The sequence below is a fragment of the Channa argus genome, chromosome 18 (genome assembly GCF_033026475.1).
Source record: "Channa argus isolate prfri chromosome 18, Channa argus male v1.0, whole genome shotgun sequence".
Taxonomy (NCBI): domain Eukaryota; kingdom Metazoa; phylum Chordata; class Actinopteri; order Anabantiformes; family Channidae; genus Channa; species Channa argus.
Genome location: NC_090214.1, coordinates 246,241 through 263,934, shown reverse-complemented (window position 1 = coordinate 263,934; position 17,694 = coordinate 246,241). Strand labels below are relative to the sequence as shown.

Genomic DNA, 17,694 nt, shown 5'->3' with positions numbered 1-17,694 from the left:
GTTCATACTTTTAAGTACAGTAACATCTTACATGTTAGGGGTATTTTACAGTATATTTATAACTTGTTACATGTTTTATGCTTGCTTTTGATATAGTATAATTCTTTTTTACGTTATACATAATTTAACATGTAGTCTTAAGTACTGTGATGTGTCACATGTGACAGAGCACGTTGTAAATACTACCTTGACAATAATTCTGCACATTATGTAACATATTAAATCAAAACTCATAACGTGAAGTCATAAAAACAAAAATGTTATTGTAAAATAAGTGTAATTTATTTTTCATATTTGTAACATGTAATAAGTAACATGTTAGTTACTTGTATAACGAAGACATGAAAACATAAAACCTCTTAAAAATTGTTTTATGTGAAACAATTTTAGAAATGTGTTTATTAAAGCTGTTTTTGCCCATAAACTTTGCATAGAACAGAGCAGATTTTTTTCCAGATGGACGTAGTCTGTTCAGACTCCAGTCCAAAGTATTCATGTTATTGTACTTTGTTTTTTATGCAAATGAATGTAAAGTACTTGTGGTGCATTGTGGGAGCAGGTGGGACTGTTACCGTTGTTATTACATGAAATATTTTTAATATTTAACCAATGCATGAAGATGGGGGAAGGCAGAACTTCTCCTTGTGCTTAATTTACAAACAAAATAAAAGTTGAATTTTTATTTATCAGAGTTTGACAAGAAGTTGTAGCATGAAAACCAATCAATAAATAAATAATCTAACAACCCATGTCTTCCCCATTTCTACATGCTCGGCCCGGTCAATCAGGAAGTGTACACATTTTTAAACAAAAAACTGCACACTAAAAAAAGTTCAGCTTTTTTTTAAAAAAAAGGTTCTTGTTCTTAAGTTGAAACAATCCTCATTTTGCAGACTACAGCAGATAATTGTAAAAAATAACAATATACAACTTGTACTAATTCTATTGAATGACAGCAACAGGGGTTCGTCCAACTCACAAAGTCGTCATCAACCAAACTGCCTGTGGCTATGGTAACAGTTAACAGTAAAGTAACAGCTTTAAAAAAACAAAACATGCAATCATCCATACAGTGTTCAGACTGCAAAGCAAAACTAATTTCAGAATTTCTTTTCCCCTTTACAAATGACATTTCTTTTTTATTTGGTCCAGTGTTAAATGTTTTATGGATTAAATGAAATGTTGTGACCCTTAAACATCACAATACTGGAATTAATTCAGTTCTCAATTATGTTTAGGTATTTTTGTTGGGGGAGAGTAAAAATATAACAAAAAACAGTTGATGGGGAGAAAAAAAATCCTTCTCATTGGCTATTTTTTTACCTGCTCGTTCTAAAGCAACTTATCATTTACTACAATTTCACTTTTATGTCACATACAACAGGATAAGATAAGTTCATGTTCACTAAAGAAAAAAAAAAGCCATTTTTATAATTATGACAAGTCAACTCATGATGTTTAGAGGCCATAATTAGACTTTTGAGATGGTAATTTTTACTTCAATGGTGATTGTGATGCACAAATCTTGTAACTATGAGACCAATGTCTCATATTTCCCCAATTAGTTTTTGTAAATTACAATATAAAAATTTCAAAATAGCAAACTTAGAGTTGCATTTTTGAGTTAATAAACATAATAAAGAACTTCATAAATATATATATTTGTTATTTTTTTCTGTTTACAAATTGTAAATATTTAAAGAGTGTCAACTTTTTACTTTTGTTTATATTTTATATAACTAAAACAAAATTCTACATTTACTTTTTCTTTACAACTGATTACAAAAATGACTCCTGTTTTAACTTTAGTGAACCCACGTCTGCAAAACACATTTTGTTTAGCACAATGAAATCAGCCAGGAAGACTTCCGTCGCTTCAATGGCTGATTATATTCACATTTGTTTTAAACCTAATGCTCCACAATATTTTTTTTACTTTTGTACAGAAGCAGACCATAGTTTTAACATTACAAGTTAGTAAAAATGTATTTATGAGATCATTCACTTTTGCACCAAACAGTTAACACCACAGGAAATTAACCAACGATTTCTGATGTGTACTCTTTCGTGATCTCATTTGTTTAAATCAAATTTAAGCCGTGAAGATTAAAAATGTCAATTTCATTAGAATAACAGCATTCCAGGCAAATATCCTACGTTTTAAAATAGCTGCAAATATTTGATGAAATATTTGATCTGCTGTACGTTGTTGACTATAATATAATCAGCAAAGTAGGTTTTTCTAGTTCAGGTATACTTTTGACTATGATGGCAGTTCAGTGACACATTACAGAATAAAAATAAAGTCAAAATAATAAAATTTTAAGTGTTTATTTTATCATTTTGCATGGTGACACTAAAATGGCACAACGTATGACTTAATTTGTAGCCATTTTTGAAGTCAGCCCTGAAGGAATAGATTTTGTCCCTGGTTGCTTTAACATTAAACAAAGGAAAAGTTTATAAAGCCTAAACGAGGTTCTGGAAATATTCCTGTGGTAAAAATCAACCAATGCTTTCACAACATGAAATCATTAACACATAAAACTGCTTCTGTACAGTCAAACAATCCATCTCTGCAAACACACAGCTCTGAGTTTTGGCCAAACATCAATTCTAATTTCAATAACAACTTATAAGCAACTAAATAGCTTGGTGACATTTGAACCCAGCGTATACATTTGATATTTTTAATTTGACTTTAAAAACCCAGCTGCCTGAATTCATCTCTTTGAAATGTATAGCAAGTCAAGTCTCAAATTTGAGTTTAGGTGACCAACACTAAAGCAGCTGAACTTAAAGACGCAGCTTTTTTTCAGCTGTTTCACTCTTTTCCAAGTTTTGGTATTTACATTTTTGTTCACGCTTCATAGTTATCTACATGGTGCAGTGTATTTTATCAACAGAATGAAGGGAATGAACACATTTTTGAATTTAAAAAACTAACAAACAAAAAAAACATTTGTTTTTTACTAGGGAGAATTTTAACTAAAAACTACAACGGAAGCAAAAATACAGTTTCTGAAATGCCACAAATTTCAAAGAGCCCAACCCCCTCCCCCACATCTTTCCAAATATGATCAAAGACCAGGCATTTCAGTGCGAAGCATCACCCCCTCTTTTTTTTCCTGTTTGCTTTCTTTCTTCCTGTGCTGTCATTGGCTTGTTCTGGCATCATTTAGTTTTAGCACCAAAAGGAACATAAATAGGTAAACAGAAACACACACACACACACACACCCACACACACACACACACACACACACACACACTTCAGTTTCCTTAATAAAAAAAACAAACAAACATCAGTCTCTCGGTCAGATTCCTCCTGCTCCTCTTCTGTGCTGTCAGGAGGATAAAAGTGGAGCCGGTTTCCCTGGTAACTACACATCGAGGATCTCCTCTGCAGTACCTCCACAGCGCAGTCGATACCGTCCAGTCCTCCAGCTGATGGTGGGGTCCCACAGAGCTGACAGGAATATCTGCACTGCCATAGACTCCCTGATGAACCAGGCGACAGCAAAGTCCAGCTTCGAGAAGCACAGAGGGCCGCCCTGTGGGACAATTAATAATCAGTAATCATCCATACACAATCAATCAATACCGGGGTAACAGACTGAATCAGGCCTACCTGATGTTAAAAACACATTGTTATTTGATATTTAAATTTTAATATATTTTTGAACTTTTTCTGATTGATTCTCAAACTTTATAAATTTTATGTTTTTTTTAATGTAATATTTATTTATGCATGTATTTATTTGTAATCACTTTGTGAAGTTTAATCATTTTTTTCTCTGCCCACTCACTTGTGATTTAAAACTAGAAATAAGATTGAATTGGAATAGAATTAACTATGTTGATGTTCTACCTTTAATAGACACTTTCATATTAGATTTGATTAACCTATCTTTAGAAACTGGCTATGTACCAAACGCCTATAAAGTCGCTGTAATAAAACCAACGCTTAAAAAACCTTGTCTTGATCCAGGTGATTTAGCCAACTATAGACCAATATCAAATCTCCCGTTTATTTCTAAAATCCTTGAAAAAGTAGTTGCAAAACAATTATGTGATCACCTTCATAGGAATAATTTGTATGAAGACTTTCAGTCAGGATTTAGAGCTCATCACAGTACAGAAGCAGCACTGATAAAAGTCACCAATGATCTTCTCCTCGCTTCAGATAATGGAATTGTGTCCATACTCGTCTTACTAGACATTAGTGCCGCATTTGACACCATTGACCACAACATTTTATTACAGAGACTTGAACATGGATTTGGGGTTAAAGGAACCACATTACATTAGTTTACATCTTATCTGTCAGTGAGATTCCAACTTGTGATGAATCCTCTTTCTGCACAAAAGTTAGTTATGGAGTTCCACAGTGCTGTGTGTTAGGACCAATACTTTTCAATATGTCACCTTTAGGCAAAATTATCAGGAAACATTCCATAAAATTCCACTGCTATGCAGATGATTGCCAGCTCTATTTATCTGTGAAACCAGAAGATACTAACCAATTAGTCAAAATTGAAGCATGTCTAAAAGACATAAAGGCTTGGATGTCCTACAATGTCCTACTTCTAAATTCAGGCAAGATTGAAATTATTCTCTTTGGGCCTAAAAAGATTAGAAATATGCTGTTTAATAATAGTTACTTTAGATGACATAACTTTGGCCTCCAGTACTTCGGTGAGGAACTTCGGAGTTATTTTTGACCAGGATTTGTCGTTTACCTCACATTTAAGACAAATCTCTAGAACAGCCTTCTTCCACCTAAGGAACATTGCTAAAATTAGAAACATCCTGTCTCAAAGTGATGCCGAAAAACTAGTCCATGCATTTGTTACTTCTAGGTTGGACTACTGTAATTCCCTACTTTTGGGGTGTCTTAATAACTCTCTAAAAAGCCTTCAGTTAATCTAAATTGCTGCAGCAAGAGTTCTGACTGGATTAGGGAAGAGAGATCATATTTCACCTTAACTAGCTTCTCTCTATTGGCTTATTGCTTTTTGTTGCTCTTTTCTTTTCTCCCTTCACTTTCCACTCACCCCAACCGTCCACCCTGAGCCTGGTTCTGCTAGAGGTTTCTTCCATTAATGGGAGTTTTTCCTCTCCACTGTTGCCTAGGGCTTGCTCAACAGGGAATTGTTTGGTTCTCTCTATACATCTTTATAGTCTTGACTTTATTCTGTAAAGTGCCTTGAGATGACTTTGTTGTAAATTGATGCTATATAAATAAAGTTGAATTGAATTTGACATAATGTATATTCATTTGTTTTTATTTCATTTATTGGTTTCTAATTCTTTATGTATTTTGTTTTAAATGCCTACAAACATAATTGTTAAATACAATCTAAGGTTTTTACACATCTAAAAAAATTTAGTTGCATTTTGTTTTGAAATGTTATTTTATATCCTACTGTATGTCTCTCCCATCTCAGGTCATAGGTGTCCTGGTGCACATCGGCACCCAATTTTTGAGAAAAATCTGATGTTGACGAATTTAAACATTTCTTCTATTTCTTAATGATGGATGTTATTGTGCTTTTCTTTAAGCACTAGGAAATGATTTTGCATCGATCCCAATTTTGTCTTTTTAATAATCTTTTCCCAGAGTTCACTGAAGTGTTCTTTTGTCCTTGTGGTATAGATTTTGAGCAGGTCACTGATTCACCAGTAGCTCGACTTTTCAGATACAGGTGGATTCATAGTCTTTTAAAACACATTCACTGCACTCAGCTGATCTCCATTTAACTAACTTTAGGACAGTGGAAACTAATTGTCTGCACCAGTTTTAATTGGGGTGACTTACTTTAAAGGAGGTGAATCTTTACACAATATCTTTTTTTTAGTTTTATTAAATAAAAGCAGATTATTCTTAGTTGATCAATGTTACCTGAATTCCTGTGAGCTGGATGTAGTCAGATATAAACCAGGCGAGACAGTGACACATAAAGAAAACCATCATGTCCCACCTACAAAACAAACAGGCAGTCTTTTGATAAAAACAGTTTAACATTACATATAATGTAGAATGTTTGCATGAAGCAAACACATATAAATGGTCTGCACTTATATAGCGCTTTTCTACCTATTGGCACTCAAAGCGCTTTACACTGCTTCTTATTCACCCATTCACACTCACAATCACACACACACACACACATTCATACATCGATGGGGGAGCTGCTATGCAGCTGGCCAACACTCACCGGGAGCAACTAAGTTAGGGTTCAGTGTCTTGCTCAAGGACACTTCGACATGTGACCAGAGGAGCCGGGGATTGAGCCGGGGATTGAACCAACAACTTTGAGATTGGTGGACAACTGCTCTACCTTCCTGCGCCACAGTCGCCCCCACAGTCGCTACATACTTATACAGTAATATAGTTATATCAATATTTATCACATTAATGCAATTATCCACTGTCAACTTGGGTCTAACACTACCAGACATGCTTCAATTTAATAGAGGGCTTTTAACGCCACCTTAAAAAAGTTTTAGAAAACCATGTTTGATGTATAAAGGGACCAGTAGGGACAATATGGAACTTAGACCATTTTAGGTTTTAGGTAAAACCTAGCAACATTTAACAATGTTTTATAAATTGTTCACCTAGCAACAACATTATCATCACGTAATGCATTCTTCTGTCTGATTGGCTGAGTACCTGAACACATGATGTGCTGCCCAGCCAATGATGAGGCTGGCTAAGAAGCACTCAGAGACAGGCTCCAACACGGTGCCAGGAAGCATATTGATCCTCAACTTCGTCCACCTGAAAATATCCACAAGACATTATTAATATTACTAAGAGCAAATGACTTAAGTCAAGAATTATCTGGAAATTAATTAATTAAACAAAGTACATAAACTAGAATTTAAGTACTCAAATGAAACTGCAGTACATGCCCAAACTTATTGCATTACTGAAATTAATGCTGTTTTGCAGCTTTTGACTTCTCAAATATACAGATTTGTTTGATTTATACATGATAGTAAAATAAATCCTTGCAACTTAAGAACATAACTTTGGACATTTTCACCATTATTACACTATAAATTAAAACATTAAATTATTACAGAATTAATTATTACATATAGGGGAGGTTGGAGTGGAGGGAAATTGGCAAAAATATGACAAAAATTAAAAACAGCCAATCACAAAGAATTCTGTGTTGACCTGATCATACGGGACTGGAACTGGCCAATAGAGTATGACCCAGAATTCTGTAGTGCCACCTGTGTTGCCATGGAGAACTTCCAGCCTCTGAGAGAGTAAAGTAAATAAATTACCAAAAGTTTAATGCAACTTTTACAAATTAATAAAATTAACTTAAATCATGAAAACATTAGCAGCAGCCTACAGCTGCTATTGCAAAGTTGCCAACCTGTCAGCGATGGCTTTTGCCATAAAATAATCCTCAGCGATGTACTGAGCGAAAGCGACCAATCCGCCGGCCTGATCCAACACGTCCTTCCTCATCAGACATGACATCCCTGTCACACACTTTATTCCTGTCACATTTGCTGAGATATAAGAGCGAGGGTGGGATGTTCCAAAGTACACCTGGAACCAAGTTAGCAATAGTATCTGTTTGTCATATATATTTACATCCAACAGGTAGGTGATTTAAAACAAACTATGTCAAAAAAATAATAATTGTTAAAACAGCCCTGCACTCATAAAAAAAACTTCTTAAAAAAAAAAAAAAAAAAAAAAAAGCAACACATTGCTTAATAGCATAAAAATATAAACATTAGAATCACCGTCTGTCCCATGTTGGCTGTGAGCAGGTCATATAAAATTTAAAATCCTTGTGAAAGGCATCAACTGTTTCAAGATTAGCTGGGCTCTGGACTTGGACAACTCTGGACAGGTAATGACTGGACAACACTAGGATATTATTAAAACCTTTGGGTGATGCATTGTCAAACCTATAAAGCTCTTATTGGAGAGAGTGTTTGAAAGTAGTAGTAGAAACTCTTAAAAAGTCTTTATTGCTAAGAGGGTTTGACAAGCAGTTCTTACATCAGGTTGGTCATGCTATAGAGTGTAAAGTTAATGTCATGCTATGTTGATTTTGAAGAGTTGAAGCCTGCAATTTACATTTAAGTCATTATTCTTAAAAGCATTGTCACAGAAGGTCAGTGCTGCTGCCATTGAAGTTCAGTAAAATTCAGACTGTTTAGTCAAACTAAACAAAAAGGTATTTAGGTAACCATTCTAAGAACAGTGACAAACTAAATGCATCAGTCTGATAACAGCCCTGTATGCTAACACTTAACACAATGTAATGTACCTTCACATTGTCTAGGTTTGGGCTTACTTCATGTAGTGTGACCCTAACATTTAGAACTGATTCTGAGAAACTATTTAGTGGAGATTACCTGCTCTAGTGTAGCAGCAAATCCTTGGCGGTCAGCAACGTACGGCAACCCATGGACCAATCCCACCTTCTCTGTCATCTGATTGGTCATGTCCATGAGAGTGTCTGGTTTCACTGCCCCACACACACAGAATTAGCATTAGTACTGATAATTAAAAGTTTCAGTGTCTGACAGTTCGCACTTGTGGAAACCTTAAGACCTAATCATACATTATAAGTGGTGGTACTGACCTCTGATACCACTGTCACAGATCCAAACCAGGCCATATTTGGCCCCTTCATAACCTGGCATGAGGTTGTTGATTTTGGGGTTGATTCCAACTTTTTTACCACCTGAGAACCAAAGAACACCACTCGCTACTGTTAGATGCTAACAAATGACTAAAATTGTCAGATGAAGATGAGAAAATCACTTTAATACAGAATATGTCCAATGACAGAACAGAAAATCACAAGAGCTAAAATGTTTCTCACCAATAAATAATCGAGCATCTACATTGGGATATTTGCCCAACAACTTTTTACAGACGTCTACAGCTGGATCATCCTTATCCTGAACACAAAGCAGGATCTCGTACTGTAAAACAAAAACATTCAAATTACTAAACTGAGCCGCTGAAAAATTAACAGACAACTTAAACCACACTGTGATTTGAGTGTGTAAAAATTCCAAGAAGCTGAAGACTAAAATATTGTGATGTAATGTTAAAATGTATTTCATAAAAATCAAAGTCAAGATATCATCTATGGAAACATTTTTTATAATACCCTGCCCTGGTGTGGAGTGTTAAGATGGTAGTTGTGGGTCTGTCAGAGGTTAGCATTGGTTAAACGCTTTTAAGAACCAAATAGATTGGCATCATAGGGAGTCGGATGGCAATCGGGGAAGGATAGAGGTCTGGGATAGTCAGGTGATAGTGAGATGGAAGTTGAGGGAGTGAGGTTATTAGTCAGGAGCAGTGGGATGGAGGATGGATGGTAGTCTGCACAGTAAATTGTTAGTTTGGGGAAGTTAAGATAGTAGTGTGGGGTAATTAGCAGGTTGGCAGAGTTGGTGTCACCTTGGCATAATCCAGTGTAAAAAATGTCTCCAGGTTGGAGATCAGGTTCGGGTCGACACCCTTTAATGGCTTCAGGAGAGAAACTCCTGCCAGCTGCGCAAACGGCTGCTTGACCTCTGACTTTTTCTTGTGGAGATGGAGACGCCTGAACAACAAAAGGTCAAAAGTAAGAAGGCAACAAGTAATCAGCAATTTAACCTGGATAATATTGGACCTTCATTTATCAGGGACAGACAGCACAATCGGGTGAAAGAAGAACACATTAATAAGAACAAGTACATAACTGTATCAGAAAGGAGCAGTAGGTTCTAAAGATTCTGTGCACATTTATTGTATTGGATTTATGCATATTAATATGATTATTCTATGTGTGCACAAATAAGCTAAACAGAGGTGTGTGTGTGTACATTTAAAAAAAATGGTAAGAACAGATCCTAAACAAACCAAAAATGAGAACATACTGTGTTAATAAGCAAATATATCATCTCGAGTGATAGGTCACTCTCAACATGACCAGAGCCCAGAGGTCTGTGCACAGTTAAGATTCTGTATTTTGCCTTTAGCCTTAAATTTACATTTAGTCATTTAGCTTTATCCAAAGCGACTTAAAAGTGAGGTACAAGGCAGCAAAAATCTAAATCAAGGAGAAAACATCAAAGCAAAGTCCTATCAGAAAAGTGTTAACAGTTTACGAGATGCAAGTGAGAGAAAGAGCAAATAGGATTTTTTTTTTTTTTTTTTTTTAAGAGATCTAAGTGCATAGGAAGATGCGGAAGAGTTCTGTTTTCAGCAATTTTTTGAACATTGTGAGAGAGTCTGCTGAGCGTGCAGAGTTTGGTAGCTCGTTCCACCATCGTGGGATCATTGCGCTAAAAAGTTTTGGTTGGTGCAGTGCTGGGACCACCAGAAGTCGTTCGTTGGCAGACCGCAGCGGGCGGGAAGGATTGTAGACCAATGAGTGAGTTGAGGTAAGCGGGAGCTGTCGAGTTAACCACCCTGCGAGCAAGAGACAGAGCTTTGAACCTGATGCGATCAGCTAAAGGAAGCCAGTGTACAGATCTGAAGAGTGGTGTGACATGGGTCCTTTTTGAATGAGGTGCTGCGTTTTGGATCATCTGCAATGGTTTGGTTGTGGATACCGGTAACCCCATCAACAAAGCATTGCAGTAAACGAGACGAGATATGACCAGCGCCTACACAATGAGTTGGGTTGTATATTCCTTGATGTAGGGTCTGATCTTCCTGGGGTTAGAAGGAGGAGACTTTCATTTAGTTCCACAGGAGGACAAAAACTGTTTGGAAAGTGATTTGCTAAAGTTGAAAGCTAAATATATTTTGTATTTTACTGTCCTTTTTATCATGAGTTTCAAGTTAAACTTTAGAGAAAAGTGTAACAACCACAGTATGTTTGATAACAGATAATAGTAGACAATAGCTCAGCTTTTCTTTAACACTTACCATCAGAGTATGGAAGCACTGTGTGTATAAGAGTGTATAGCTGGTAGTGTATAGTATTTAGAGTGTAACCAGTATTATTGTTTTATTTTTTCCCCCTTTGCCTCGAAAGGTTATGTAACCAGTGTCTTGTAAGCCAATGTGGACTGGGCATGTTTAAGTTTATGACACAAATAAAAGTATTCATTCTTTCATATAGTGTGTATGTAGAAACCTGAAGCATTTTTAAACTAACCAAGATATATTCTTTCCTGTAAAAATTTGACTTATGATGCCAATGGTAAACGTAGAACTGGATCCAGTGAGAGACACCTGGCTTTGGACCAACAACTTGCCAACTTTATGCAGAAGTTAGTGTATTCAGATGGCTTTTGTGGCTTACAAACTGATCAAATGATTTCTCAAACCCTTACCACTCAACTTTATTGCCTAATAAAGATTATCTTGTTGACAATTCTGCAGCCTCACTACGTACAATACTCGATAGTGTTGCCCCTCTGAAAAAGAAGACATTAAACCAGAAGAAGTGATCTCCATGATATAGTTCGCAAACACGCAACTTAAAACAAGCAACACAAAGGTTAGAAGCATTCCAGAAATTTAGAAGAATCTCATTTAGCCTTGAAAAACAGTTTAAAAATGTACAAAAAAGCTCTCCATGATGCCAGAACAGCATATTATTCATCATTAATAGAAGAAAACAAGAACAACCTCCGGTTTCTGTTCAGCACTGTAGCCAGGCTGACAAAGAGCCAGAGTTCTGTTGAGCCTAGTTTTCCCTTAACTCTGAGCAGCAAAGACTTCAGGACTTTCTTTATGAATAAAATTGTAGCTATTAGAGAAACAATTCACCAGATCCTCCCCCCAAATATTACAGATAGATCTTCATTTACAGCAGTGCTAGAATCATCAATAAGGCCCCAATCCCTCTTAGACTGTTTTTTTACACATAGATCTCTCTGAGCTAAATTCAGTTATTACCTCATCTAAACCAACAACCTGTCTGCTAGACCCTATTCCAACTAGACTGTTCAAGGAAGCTTTACCCTTAATAGATACGAAGTTCCACAAGGCTCTGTGTTAGGACCAATACTTTTTACTTTATATATGTCTCCTTTAAGCAACATTATTAGAAAACACTCCATAAATTTCCACTGCTATGCTGATGATACCCAGCTATATTTATCTATGGAACCAGATGAAAATAATCAGTTAAAAAAGCTTCAAGCCTACAAGACATAAAGGCCTGGATGTCCCACAATTTTTTACTTCTAAACTCAGACAAAACTGAAGTCATAGTATTTGGGCCCAAAGTCTAAGAAATATGATGTCCAACCATGTTGTTACTCTAGATGGCATAAGTCTGGCCTACAGTACTACTGCAAGGAACCTTGGAGTTATTTTTGACCAGGATTTGTCCTTAACATATAAAACAAATCTCTATGCAGAAAAACTAGTCCATGCATTTGTTACTTCTAGGTTCGAGTAACATAATTCCCTACTTTCAGGATGCCCCAGTAACTCCCTAAAAAGCCTGCAATTAATCCAAAATGCTGCAGTAAGAGTGCTGACTGGAACTAGCAAGAGAGATCATATTTCACCTTCACTAGCTTCTCTCCATTGGCATCCCATTAAATGTAGAATAGAATTTAAAACCCTGCTTCTTACATATAAAGCTCTGAATGGTCAGGCTCCATCATATATAGAAGATCTCATAGCACCATATCATCCCAGTAGACCACTTCGCTCTCAGAATGCAGGCTTACTTGTGGTTCCCAGAATTTCCAAAGGTAGATTGGGAGGTAGAGCCTTTAGCTATCAAGCTCCTCTCATGTGGAACCAGCTCCCAGTTCAAATTCGGGAAGCAGACACCCTCTCTACTTTTAAGTCTACGCTTCAAACCTTCCTCTTTAATAAAGCATATAGTTAGTTATAGTTATGCTGCTATAGGCTTAGACTGCTGGGGGACCCACCCCCCAATGCACTGAGCTCCTTTCCTCCTCTTGACCCTCTTCTCTCCTCTCACCCGGCAATTGTCACCACTGTATGACATTAACTCTTGTGTGTTTTCTCTCGTAGTTGCCTTTCTCCTTCTCTGTCTCCCTCTCTCTGTCCCTTTCTGCAGGTGTCCCTGGCTTTGAAGTTGTGCAGCTACTGGTCCAACCAACGTGCCCGACGTTTTGTTGTTGCTTTTGTTGCTTTGTTCTTTTCTCTCTCCCCTTTCCACTCACCCCAACCGGTCAAGGCAGATGGCCATCCACCCTGAGTCTGGTTCTGCTGGAGGTTTCTTCCATTAAAGGGAGTTTTTCCTCTCCACTGTTGCCTAGGGCTTGTTCAAGGGGGAATTGTTGGGTTCTCTATATACATGCTATAGTCTTGACTTTATTCTGTAAAGTGCCCTGAGATGACTTTGTTGTGAATTGGCGCTATATAAATAAAGTTGAATTGAATTGAATCAACCCAAACTATCTTCCAAGTCCATCTTCAGCTGAAATAACTGGCCAACACATACTACTTTTTACCAAGGTTGTTAATCTACCAACTTTGTCTGCAACCATAACCACAAAAGGCAGCTGATGTGGTACTGAGACAAAGAAATGACACTGATCTAAACAGACCCTAGATTCAACATGCTGTAAAAGAAATATTTATTGTTTTCCTTCCATTTCATTTAATCTGTCAACTACCTACTTAAGCAACTTTCACATATGAAATTGCTCCGGACTATGTCAGGAGTTGTGTTTCACACACGTAACATGTAGATGGTATTTGTAATTTTCCTTCTTTGCACACATTTGTCCTGCACATTCTGTAAAAAGCTGGAGAGAAACCGAGTTACACACATGGCCGAGAAATCTGTTATCCAGTAAAAGCTTTCTGAGTCAGGGTTTTTTTTTTTTTTTTGTTACCCCCTACCCTGATTATACCCCGATTAGTGGAGAAGTATAACTGGAACCAGGTTACTGAAGGGCAGCTAAACAAAGCCTTCAGTGACAGCGTGAATTCTTGTTAGTTTGCTTAATAAACTTAATATATTTGGGTAACTTGGACATACCCTTGCTCTTAGAGAAACTATACTGTTTCACTATTTTCTAAAGAAAACTGAATTTACATTAACCTGCAGGAAGATAAACAATAAAATAATCACTGCCCCCAGAATTAGAGCGTAAGGTTAAGAATAAACTGTTATTTTAACATTACATTTTATAGAGCAGACATTCTAAACCTGTTTGCTGCACCTTTAACAAACTGGGAAAGGCAATGTACACTGTGCAACCACAACCATGCACATTTATGTCCTGACACACGGTGTGAAAAGATCATGAAATCAGATATTGTTACATACATAGAAAACGGTTTACAAATGTGTTTTCAGCTGTATTATCCATTAATTTGTAGCTGTGGGTCACAGCAGCAGTCAAACTGATCTGACCCTTTTTGTCTGATCTGACCACTAGTGGACTTGTTTCTCCTAGAATCATATGAGATTCTCCTGAATCACACACTCAACACAAGGCCTCATTTTCTTCTCAATTTGTAGACGTTGGTCATAGGGACAGGTGATGTCCAGTTACAGTCTGACTGTGAAGAAAAGAAGTAAATCCAAAATAGATTTTTAGTCAGATGCCAGATCAAACAAGTTGTTACAGGGCTGATGATGCAAGTTAATGTCTCCTCACATCTAAATCAAACACCTGTCCAACATTTAGAGCTGTGTGAAATGTATTTTCTGTACTCGGATCAGCGGGACAATTTGTGTTTGACGAAGTCGAAGTCAAAACTAAATTCACCTTTACAAGTATTTCAGTATTTCAGTCCCTGGAAAGCTACTGGAAATCTACAGTTGCTCCATATCCTTTAAATTTCCCAAACTCGACGTCACCAAACTGACTTACAAAATCCGCTACTTTTAAGCGGTTTCTACTATGGGAAAAAAGCTAATAGTCACATACTAAAAGAATCCAATATATGAAATTATTTGTAAGCTTATTAAAGTTACAATTTCTATCCCTTTATTCCAATAACACAAAATGTGTTTTCGCTTGCTGCGAACCACACTGTAAATTTGGTATTAGCAGGCCGGGAAACTGCTGTAAAATTCATGCAAAATTTTAAAAATAAAAAAAGAGATTTAGAGTTGATGTGTGATTACGTTTTAAAGCCGATTAGAAAGAGAGAAATTCTAAACCTTATAATATATTTGTTCATTTCTACCATGCGAGATTAACGGCGTCTGACCAAAACATTGTCAAATCATCTGTTTATAAGGCTAGTTAGGCAGAGGTCGGGGCAGACTAAAGAGGAAATCTGAGACTGACGTAAATGACCCGTGACGAAAACGTGTAAAACCTGAAATAATGACGTGTACAGATACATTAAGTCATTCGGCTTCTGTATAGATGGCCCCACCTGGACTAACAATTATCGTATTAGGATAGAAGCTACAGGGATTTCTGGGTGTACGAAACGTTAGAGCTAACAGCTAGCGGTTAGCCAGGAAAACGCCCAACAGCAAAGCGTCCAGAGTCTCAGCTATTTCCGCTGTCACAAATTCAGAAAAAGCTCTCAGTGCCCACGTCTATTTAGTGGGCATGTTTTATCTGATAAGAGACAAATATTTAGTGCAGAAAAGAAGACAGGAAAGAATGCAGGCTCTGCTAGCCGCTAGTTAACCACGGTTAGCTTAGCGGCTCACTTACACGTAAATGATGGACATGAGGTGCATGAGCCACAGGACGAAGAATAGAATGAAGCCGAACACGGCGAGTCCCTGCATGGCGAGGTCCAGCACAGCCATGGCGGTGAGCGGGGGCTGCCGAGGCCGTGAAGTGTCAAACGGGCTCGGGGTTCAGTGCCCCGCGGCGGGCTGACGAAAACGCAGTGAGATGATCCGATTGCGGGCGCGATGCGCTCAGCTTGTTCAGACCAACGGTGCGGGCTTACGGCGGACAGCAGGGGCCGTCAGGAACCGGTCCAGGTGAGTAGCTACAGGAAACGAGAACACAGAGAGACCGGGTTCGGCCTGTTGATGTTGGTAACCGGGTCACAAAGCGAGACTGGGGCGTTTGACAATCAGCAGACCGGCCGACGGTCAGCTGACTCCAGTGGGAGGCGGCCGGCGAGCGACTGCAGCAACAGCTAACAGTGAACTTCACAATAAAAGTCTCAACTTCTGAAAAATGTATGTTTCTTTCGGCGTCATTGGGAACTGCGTAGAATTCAGTCCAATAATTCTACAGCTGTAAAACCAAAACAAAATGAAGTAAACAACTTTACCAATTTGATCAATTTGAAAAATCCAACCCAAACTTTTATTTTCCTTGTTCCACTTTCTGTTGTGTTCCTGCTTGATCCTAAATTAACGGTTTACATATTTCTTATTCATAATAAATCCTATTAAATTTAGTCTAACTAATCTTTTTGTGTATGGACATGTCATTGTTCAGTGAAGTGTTGTCTCCCTTTTTTGTTGGTTTGTACTAAGTCCAAATAAATAAACCAGTAAGTGGGGATACTAAAACTAAGATGTTAGTATAAGATAATAAAAATACATGGAAAAATTAAATAAGCAGCTGAGACATGAAGTGTTGTAGGTTTAATTTTTTTTTAAAAGTTATAACAACATTAAATTGACCACTTTTGAAAATATTAACTGTAATTTCCTGTAGAAGTCAAACATTACCAGGCTGTAAAGATAATGTTGTATCTGCAGGAGGATCGAGATGAAATCTTTTGTTCATGACACGCATGGAATAGGCTAACCTGTAATCCCCGCCTCCTCAGGTGTGTCACAACAGTTTCACCTGTCAGTTTCTGGGGGAAAGAATGATGAGGAAACACTTTCCCACGACATCACTGACAAGAAATAAACACTGGCTATCGGAAGCTGACGTTCCAGAACCGGTTTTTACTTCCAGGTGAACTACTGCCAAACTTTCCCCAAAATGTTTTCAAGACATGTTTCTTCTTTGTCAGGACATCTGAAATTTGTTTGACAGAAAGGGCTGACACCTGACACCATAATTTGGTCACCCGACGGCTCAGATGCATTCTGCCATGGATGACAGAATACGTGGAAAACAGTTGAGGGCGAGTTCACAATATGTCCTGAACGTCTAGAACAGGAAAGGCATTAATTGAAAGGAGACAGGGGTGAAACACTGGACTAGTTCAGGGGTTAGGAGGTCCTTGGTTCTGTCTCTGCTTAAAGATTAAAAGTCATTTGTGACATGTTTCACGCTTTTGTTTGTTGGTCTGCATTATCCAAATCTTCCAGTGTTTAATTCTCCTTCACAACTAAAACATGTTGCTGACATATTTTTCGATTTAAAAAAATCTAATTTCTAAGTGTTAAAATGACAGCGTCCCAACTTTTCTGGATTTTTAACTTGTCTCCTAATCATTCAGTAAAAACAAGGATTACATCATAGTTACATCATCTGCAGTGATAGGTTGGCAGGCCACGAGCCAGTACACAGCAGTTTAACCTGATTTCACACTGAACTATATCCATCATGTTTTTCAGGTCGACCACACAAATCCTCACAATCTGGTGATGTCATTGTAAAAACTCCTCTTCTATATTAGTTACGCAACTGAACAGTCTGAGGACTGTTTAGTTGGATGAATCACTCAGCTGATAATTAGGTCTATAACAAATACTGGGGAGATGAACAGCAGTGGTGGAAGGTAACTAAGTACATTTACTTAAATATTTGTAATCCACTGCATTTATTTGCCAACTTTAGTTAGTAGTAACTTAAGCAGATTTAGATTGAA

General features: G+C 37.3%; 1 protein-coding gene across 2 annotated transcripts; it reads right to left on the bottom strand.

Moving 5' to 3' along the window:
* Positions 1–665: 665 nt before the first annotated feature.
* Positions 666–16,051, bottom strand: ugcg (UDP-glucose ceramide glucosyltransferase). 2 transcript variants are annotated; one of them, XM_067483906.1, is made up of 10 exons: positions 15,615–16,046; positions 9,460–9,604; positions 8,873–8,975; positions 8,630–8,731; positions 8,400–8,512; positions 7,400–7,578; positions 7,192–7,278; positions 6,679–6,786; positions 5,905–5,983; positions 3,237–3,553 (listed from the first exon to the last, which is right to left on the bottom strand). In XM_067483906.1, the coding sequence occupies exons 1-10, from the start codon at positions 15,710–15,712 to the stop codon at positions 3,383–3,385; spliced, it is 1,185 nt and encodes a 394-aa protein (XP_067340007.1). In that variant the 5' UTR covers positions 15,713–16,046; the 3' UTR covers positions 3,237–3,382. The 2 variants fall into 2 exon arrangements, with proteins under 2 accessions (XP_067340006.1, XP_067340007.1); XM_067483905.1 differs by lacking the exon at positions 5,905–5,983 and having other exon boundaries at positions 666–3,553; positions 15,615–16,051.
* Positions 16,052–17,694: the final 1,643 nt, after the last annotated feature.